The sequence below is a fragment of the Rhipicephalus sanguineus genome, chromosome 5 (assembly GCF_013339695.2).
Source record: "Rhipicephalus sanguineus isolate Rsan-2018 chromosome 5, BIME_Rsan_1.4, whole genome shotgun sequence".
NCBI lineage: Eukaryota > Metazoa > Arthropoda > Arachnida > Ixodida > Ixodidae > Rhipicephalus > Rhipicephalus sanguineus.
This window is the reverse complement of record NC_051180.1, coordinates 97,062,985-97,072,108: the sequence shown is the minus strand read 5'-3', so window position 1 is coordinate 97,072,108 and position 9,124 is coordinate 97,062,985. Positions and strand designations below refer to the sequence as shown.

General features: G+C 49.8%; 2 protein-coding genes across 3 annotated transcripts in view; one reads left to right on the top strand and one right to left on the bottom strand.

Annotated features, from left to right (window-relative positions):
• LOC119394037 (insulin-like growth factor-binding protein complex acid labile subunit) overlaps window positions 1-9,124 on the bottom strand; it is a 105,105-nt gene that overhangs the window by 80,625 nt on the left and 15,356 nt on the right. The window lies entirely within an intron of this gene.
• LOC119394038 (phosphatidylinositol 4-phosphate 5-kinase type-1 alpha-like) overlaps window positions 7,228-9,124 on the top strand; it is a 29,422-nt gene continuing 27,525 nt past the window's right edge. The window contains exon 1 of the mRNA XM_049416004.1: window positions 7,228-7,308. Coding sequence (XP_049271961.1) covers window positions 7,228-7,308 — 81 coding nt within the window. The remainder of the gene's footprint in view (window positions 7,309-9,124) is intronic.

The following is a 9,124-nucleotide window of genomic DNA, read 5'->3' as shown; positions in this document are numbered from 1 at the left end:
TGCAGCATGTCATTCAGCAGCAGCACGGCATGAAAAGGGCCCATTGTCCTGAACCGCCCCTCGGGCTAGGTGGAAAGCGCGTCCTACGAACAGCATATACAGCTATGAATGCCGCATCCAGGTAGTCGTGCGCGGCACGTAGAGTTTGGAAGCAGAACGCGAGATTGCCATGTTTTCAAGCGCCCTCTCTTTATGGAGAGGCGCGTCCTCCCTCTCTCCGAGGCTGCCGGCGCCGGCTCTATTTCGTCATAGAGCAGATTACTGCTATTGGCCGATAGCTGCCAAATCAAGAGCGGCGTTTGTATCAGATGCGCTTCTTAGAGTCACTGGCGCTTCTTGTCATGGGGTGCTGCCGCGCTCTATATAGTGTGGTAAAGTTACACGGTAGCAACACTAGCGTGCACTACAATCACACTGGAAGTGAGCGAACGCATTTAATTACGCGCGCTGACGTAGATTTTTGCCCCATTTGTCGCGCTCGTCGTGTCGACAGAAAGAAAAAGCGCTTAAAGCGTGCGACACTGTAATCCGCTCGTGCTTGCTAGATTCGAAAATTTTTTGCGGCAGTCGATTCGTGAAGCAGTAAACTCCGATGCTGAGGCCATTCGAATATGATTACTTGGAAAAGTGTTTCAAGACCTCTTTAAAGTGTGTCGGGACCCCAGCGGCTTAACCAGGGGTACAACAGCGGGCACGTGTACTCTATCCCCCCTCCCTCCAAAAAAAAAAAAGAACGAAAGAAGAAAAACGAAGACACCCAGCTTCCTATTCCCGGACAAGTGTGACCACAGGAGGCTGTGGTGTGAACTAGAGGTGTGCACGGGCTCCGGGTAGCCCGAAAGCCCGACCCGGCCCGCGGGCCGGGCTCGGGCGGGCCGACGTATATTCACCTCGGGCCCGGGCCGGGCTACTTGGAGTTTTATCGGGCCGGGCTCGGGCCCGGCGCAAAGCCCGACTGAAGCCCGAAATATAGAGAATGAGCGGGAATTGTTTTCCAGCACGCATACAGCGCCTTTTCCGCGAAGGCCCTCTACCGCTTTTCCTTTCCATTCGCTACTTTAAACAAAAGGGGAGCAGGTAAAGCACTGCCTCTGTTGCACTCCGACAAACAGAGAAGTAACACCACCTGAGCTAGTGACGGCGCCACGCGACTGTTCGCGTTAGATTTAAGGCCAAATCCCATATGAGTGAAAATGCACGCGACAGCGACGAGCGACCCGACGTAGATCGCCTTCATGCATGCGTCAGCTTGCACGGTCAAAAGCGCCGCACTTCGTTCAAGCCGGAATCGTTGGACTGCTTGCTGTTTTCGCACGACAATTTGTAATCTGCAATAGACTGTTCGTCGTGTGTCGCTTGATCATATTTGACATGCTCAATAAAATGCCAAATTACCGGAAAACGATGTTTTGTTTTCGCAGCGAACCTTCAAAAAGCCGAGCCGGGCCGGACCCGGGATTGTGTTTTCGCACGTCGGGCCGGGCCGGGCGGGCTCGCAGCCCTTTGCCGTCAGGCTCGGGCGGGCCTTCGACAAAGTCAGCGGGCCCGGGCCGGGCTCGGGCTCGGAATTACGGCCCATGCACAGCTCTAGTGTGAACTACACCGCAGCCCCCCCCCCCCCCACACACACACACCAAAAAAGAAAGAAAAAAAGAAAGTCCTGGCTAAGGCTTTGTCTACATCTGTATGGTCATCTGCAACCATATTATCTCACGCTGTATCTGTAGCCAGCAACGACCGCTCGATCGCAGTAGCCCGGAATGGTGAGTGCAGTTGATGTATATGGCCATCAGCGCCTTATCACGAATCTTCACTTCAGCGAAGGTTCAAACACCCCGAAGTTTTTCCATTTTGCATGTGTAGATATATACACGAACACATACAAACGCACGCACGAACATAAAGTATGGTTGACCCCCCGCCCCCCCCCCCCCGAAAAAAATTTCTGGCTACGACCCTGGATGCAGTTGCCCCTTGAAGGAAGGCATTACCAAGAGAAACAGTCAAAAAAAGACTTGGAGGAAAAGTGCCGCCACTTCCACGCCGTGAAAACCGTTGGCCCATAAGTACACGTCTTATTCAGCAAAAAAAGTCACAGTTTCGCCGCAACGGCGAAGCAATGAATGCGATAGCAATAAATTGGAATGTAACGCGAAGAACGGAAAGCAGCTCGAAATTGCCAGCGCGTTGCTCGAGCCCAAAGGACGCACGAAAAAAAACGCACACAGGACGAGCGCGAACTATCATGCGTCACAGCTCGACACTGGAAGCGCACTGCTCAAACATAAAGCAGGACGCACGAAACGAACAAACAGGTACAGACAGGACGAGCGCGAACTAACTGTCCCAGTTGTTACTTATTTCTGTTTGAACAGCGCGCCCCTTTCGCAAATGCGGCCGCTGCAGCGAGCGAAGCGACCTTCGTACGCTCTGTGACTTCAGCGCGAACATCGCGGGGAAAGTACAAGACATACAACCCCCCCCCCCCCCCAGCCGACCCCTTCTTTGCTCGAGATAAGCGCACGAAGGCGACCACGCCCTGTAGGGCGAAGAGCAACGTTCGTTCGCAGGAACGGGGCGACGATCTTGAAAGCGCGCCACGCGTGCACATCGCACCATCTATGTGGTAACTCAGAAAGCATGCTGATGTAAGTGGTGTATATAAATAGATCGCCGTTAGCAGGCTGAAAGACGGTGCTGTTGGTGACCTAACGCAGCGCGCTGGAAAGCGGGAGGTTACCCGTTCGATTCCGCGCGTCGGAAAGTTTTTCCTAATTATTTTTCTTTGTGGCTTTGATATATATATATATATATATATATATATATATATATATATATATATATATATATATATATATATATATATATATATATATATACGGTGCATGACGGCGGCGACGGCAAAAATCAGCCGAGACTGTCCATATAATTGCTATCGCAATAAAAGATTACACCATCTCCCGCTAAAGGGGACCAGGAGGCGATGCGAAGCCGGAGCACTTGCACAATAGCGTTCCGTTGGCGTTCGTTGGGCATGCTACCGACCTCGCGTCGTGGAACGCGAAGAGGAACACTACGCGCGTCGTGTCTTCCCTCTAGCCTGGCCGTTAATTCTCACAGGGCGAGCGGGGAACGCGGTCGACAGGCGCGCGAGAGGGGGCAGCGTAGGAGAGGAGAGAGAGGGGGAGGGAACGCGCATGCGCTGGCGCTCATCGCGGCGTTGCGCAGGAGAGAATTTCGGCGTGTCGAGCCCGCATTTCAGAGGAGTCAACCGAAGCAAGCGCTGGACAACGCGCGCAGCGCTCTACCCGCTTGAAGGAGAGTAGCGCATGCGCCGCGAGAGCAGGAGAAGCGCAAGCAGGGGCTAGGAGAGAAGTGGAGAGAGCAACACACAGCTGTTGGAGAGAGGGAAGGAGGAGAGTTGCGCATGTATAGTGTGAGTGCGGACGCCCAGGCCAATGCCGCGGGACATACCCCCGAGCAAGAAATGCTTCGCATCTAAAAAGAGAAGCAACAAAGAAGAAACTCACAGAAAAGTTAGCGAACATTATGTGCGGCAATGCTATCGCATTATGTTTTCGCAGCTGGTCAACGGGCCAGCTGCAGTACGTGTCCGTGAAAGCGGCCGGTTGACCAGCGCAGCTGATCAACCGGCCACGTTCACGAGCCTCCGGATCTTCTCGGCTTCGCTCAGTCTAAACTCGGGATCTTCTCTTCTGCGACGCTTGGTTTTAGCTTCCCTAGCTCTCGCTTCAGGATCGGATCGCTGTCGCCGCATCCGCTCACGATTAGCTTCTCGGCGGCGCTGCTGTGACGCGTCGCTGCTGTCGAGCGGCTTCTTCTTCAAATCTTCAGGAGTCCTGACGGTAATCTTCGCCATTGCTAAGCAAACGCCACGTCACTTCTTTTTCCACTGCGGGAAAGAGGGATAAGCAAATGCCACGTTACTTGTTTTTCCACTGCGAGAAAAACAGGGGTGGAAGCGGGCTTGAGTGTTTTGGAGCAGTTCAGGGAGCAGGAATAATGCTGTTTTGGAGCAGCTTTGGAGCACCAAAATGTGTGTTTTGGAGCAATGCAAGTTAGTTTTGGAGCAGAATTGTAGGGTCGAACACCATTGTTTATTTGTATTTTTATTTCTGGTATACACAAGAAATTCCAACGATTTTAGGAAACATTCAATACTGATGAACCTACCACACTTAACACAAATGATATATATATATATATATATATACGCGTACGTGTTATCATTAAAACATCACAGCTGTGATAGAGCAATTTCTCAGAAAACCAGATAAGCGATATTTTGAATAGCTACATTTGACTGGACTGACAATGAAAACGTTCATGGTAATGAATGTTTTTCAGCAGTGGCGTTTTCGCGCCGCGTTCGCCGGTTGCTACATTTTCGTCAAAAGCCTACGCCGGCTTCAAAAATTTCCTTCGATATGCGCGGAGGTCAGCGCCGTCGGAGGCATTGGAAGAAACCAAACAACTCCGTTTGTCGGACGAGCGGGCGATGCGCCGCGCGAGGCGTTTTCTTTTCTACTTCGAGAAGGAAGACGCGGCGCCGCGATTTTGAGATGGCGTTCGTCAAAATGACGCGCGCGACCCTGACCACGCGTCAGACGCGCATGAAATCAAGCCATTCGGGACGCAACGGCGCGATTTCGCGAAGGCGTTCGTCAAAAAACACGCGCGTCCCTCCAAACGCACGTAAATCGCGCCAATACTTGCGCCATGCAGTTCCACCTTTTCCCTTCATGTCCCCTTCCAAGCTTTGTCAATTATTGCTGTCGGTTATATGCACCTATATATGGTACTTGAGGTGCGATGATACTAGATGTCGCAAGCGCACAATTTGTATCCCGTGGGTCTGTTTTCGTACTACCTCACATTCGTCTTTTGAGTAACAAACGTTCGAAGTGCCTATCTTGTTCTTTTTTTTGTATATTTCTTCACTCGCCACCTCATGTACCAAACCACACACAGCAACGGCGGCGAGCGGCATGTCATGTTGTGCTGCGGATGGTACGAGCTACAGCGTACTCGACCACAAGCCGCAGGTTCTGACGAGCCAAAATCGAACAACGCGACCGATCGCACTGGCGAGACTAAGCTCGTCGCTGCACGAGCGAGTATACATGCTGCATTTATAACGTCTAAGGGCTTGTGTGCAATGCAAAAAATTCTGCACATGGAGGGGCACGCTCTCACTAAAAAAAAAAAAACGAGTTTCGGAAATGGTCCAACCGACTTACGTATACACCGAAGCCCTGTGAGTGGTTTCGAGGTTGGTAGTGGCTTCATTGGCCACAAACAGATAAAACGAATTTTTCTTTCTCATACAGACTTATGACACAAAATCCATATTACACACTCAACTCTACAGCAATTTCCTAAATGCAAAGTTTCTAAATAATGGTCGCACGTTTACGTCCGCGGCAGTTGCTCGCACTATCCTCATGGCTTCACATCAAATTAAATATTCGCAGTAAATAGAACCTTTTCGACATTATGAAGCGTCAACGCACGTACTTTTATTCATGTTCGCAATCCCAGGCCACGATGACAGCAACCGCCTCGTGCGCGCAGCGCGCCATGACACGGATGACAACGGCACATGAAGGCACCAAACGTAGCCTCGGTGATTGGTTCCGGCGGCGCACCGGAGCCGATCGCGGAGGCCGTGCACCAAAGACCGCTTGGGAGCAGTTTCGGCGCAATAATGCGCTTTGGAGCAGGATGGCGCAGCAGAAGCGGATTGGCGCAGCTTGGCGCAAATGGCGCAGCGCTTCCGCCCCTGGAAAAAGGACAGCAGAAGCGAGAGCGCGGGATCGGGCTTTATCGGAAAGCAATGACGTCACACCACCAGTGTGTTGGGTGTTGCCCTAACCTGCCTCTCCGCCTCGCCCCGCTCTCCTCCAGCTCGGCGAAGCCGCGCACGACGGAATGGAAAACCTAGCTAGAATACATAGCTTGCACCGACGTCACCGTGGCCGCCATCTTTGCGAACCAACTGGCTGAGACGCAGTGTGAACTCTTGATCGAACGCGTGGAGCAAGAAACGGTGACATCAGATTAGTTCCGGTGCCCCCTCCAATCCTTTGTGTGCCGCCTTGGCGCAGCTGGCGGAACCGCGGAGAGCACAAGAAACCGGGGAGAGCACAAAAGAACGTGCGGGGAGGGAACGACTGCTGTCCTCCGCTGAAATGACACTCTAATGAGATAAAAAAGTCACGGTGGCGGCCATGTTTGTGAACCAGCGCAGAGAACCTGTCTGTGACGTCACGTAAAGCTATGTATAGCTCCGCTGTAATAAAGCAGAATGCGAAGGTCCGTGTGAAAGGAGAAATGACACTCTAATGAGATAAAAAAGTCACGGTGGCGGCCATGTTTGTGAACCAGCGCAGAGAACCTGTCTGTGACGTCACGTAAAGCTATGTATAGCTCCGCTGTAATAAAGCAGAATGCGAAGGTCCGTGTGAAAGGGAGCAATAGCTTCGTTGTTCGACGGTTTTCACTGCGTGTAACTGGATTATGCCGTGGAACTGGTGCTTTTGTTGCTTACTCAAGGCACTCTCTCCGAAACACGTCATTCTCCAGTCGAGTGCGTCCAAGAAGACGAATAAGCTCGGCTTGCCCGACCGCTCGAGTTCTTTACTAAAAAAAAAAAAGAAAAAAGCTCGGGCTTGTCAGGCTTGCGCACTTCTACGAACAAGCTTCACAATTTCAGCAAAATAATATCATTGTTAAGCGCTTTATAGTCATTTTTTTAATTTATAGGTATATATAACGCAGGAGTCTGTGAAACATCAATTATTCGACTTAATTATTATATTGTGCGGTTGGTTTGCAACATATAGCGCCGTTGGCAATTAAATCGTCGCAGCTGACAGTGATCGATCAACGCTCCACGTCGTGCCTCGTGCACCAAAAGCATCCAACAGCGTTATCCCCTGTATACTGGGTATGAGCCATCGTACTGAAGTCAAGAAGCAGCAGCACCCAGAATTCTTGCCAAGCCCCTATACTTTCATCAAGCTAATTAATTTCCTAAAAAATAAGGCGCCAAGCATACGAGGAACAACCAACCAACGACCCCCGAGTGGGTATGTGTCATGTGCAGGGAAAAACAAAAAGAAAGCTCGATCGTGCCTCGCGCTCTTCTTTTCCCATAAGCCCATGCGCCGGTCTGGAGCGTGGCAAATTTCGTACGTATCGCCGATGCGCCTTAGCAGGGACCTGCGCGACGTCGTCCCCTTGGGCCACAGTCATCCACTTGGGCCACGTGGCGAGTATTCTGAGGCGAGTTGCATTCACACTTTGCTCGCTTTCATGAAGGCAGGGCGACAGTGCAGGACCGCACGAGAACGCTTATGCCCCGTTCACACAATCAGCTGCATGCAACTGATTGGATCTAGTTTACTTGAGCAAGCCACTAAAGGGCATCAATCCCTATCGTGCATGATCGCGATTGAAAGTGTCTTATGACAGCATGATGTATTGGGTGATGGAACGCTCGCGAACTACCGTGTCAGGTGGCAAGGTTGATCGCTTGTTTGTTCAACGATCTATTTCATTTAGATGTGGGACTCGTGGATATTTTGACGATGTCCGTGGACCTTTGAGTCTTTTGTATGATGGTCGCAGAAATTAATGAGCACGCAAAAAATGGTTTAGTGTGAAAGTAGAAATGATCGGAGCACCACTTGTTCTGCTCATCTTCCCCTTCTTATTTTTATTTTTGCATGACATCTCTCACGTTTACATGGGGACACTGCGACATCTAGCTCATTCACACATTGCTATGTCCCACGTTGTCGAAATTCTGTGTTAAGGTATTTGCCCTAGTGTGCGCTCAATAATGTCAGTAGATCTGAAAACGGTCACCATGAAATTGTAACATAAGAGCATGGCAAGCTCCCAGAGCTATCTTTAGGATTGTTTTTTAAAATGCGGCGAATTTTCCAAAGGTCAACGTCGTGCGTGGTTTTTAAAGCGTTTAATGGAGTGAGACAGTAGCACACGCTATTTTATTATTTTGTTACAACAGCGGGAAACCAGCATGAGCTGTACTACATCGATGTTGTAATTACCTTGTCGCCGCCGATTTTCGAGACACGAAAATATTTCGTGTGAGACGGCTGCACCCTTACAGACAACGAAAAAATGTTCAATTACTCGTACACTTCGAACGTTACTGCGTTGACATCATGGACGGACCGACGCAACCGCCATTAGGTGAACCATAAGCATGTGTTGACCAACAGCAGGTATAGCTTGGCAACACTGACTGTATAAAATAGTGGCCATGTTGTTCGACTTTGGTTCAATCTCACGAAGCTACTCGCCATTACACCCGCATTGTCAGTGGCGGGTCACACTGCGTCATCCTATACACTGAGTGCATTGTCGTTTAATTCAAGCCGCATTGGCGTCCTCTCCTCTTGACTCGGTCGAGTTTACTACATGTAGGTGGCAAATTTCAGCGCGACAATGTGACGTGTACGCGATGCCTTGTTGCTCCTCTACGTCGTGAACGCTGACACCGTTGTCTCAAACGTAGGCATAACCAGCTGGCACCTGGTAACCTTCAACGCTACCAATAGCATGTCCTTCCTCTTCGTGGCCGGCGTGTTTATACCTTCGTCACCTTCATACTGTACATGCTCGGGCACAACCGCCTGCATCGCTCTCAGGCAGGATCCAATTATAGGGTTTTTACACTATGTGTGTGCCCGCATAGCGATGCTCTGGCAAGTGTAGGTATGCAGGCCACACGTAGATTTGTGCACAAACCTACAGCGTAGCTATAAGGGCTGGGCTTTTCGTATAGTGACCCTTTCCTACTTCATAAGCGGTTACTACAGATAATAATAATAATAATAATAATAATAATATAATAATAATAATAATAATAATAACATAAATAATAATAATAATAATACCAATAATAATAACTAATAATAAAAGAAAATAATAATAATAATTTTGTGCTGTTTTACATCCCAAAACCACGATATCATTGTGAGGACGCTGTTTGACACGTACGTTGTAACGTACATCAAATCTAGTATACACGGACCTCGGGCATTCCTACAGACAAAAAAAACATAACCTC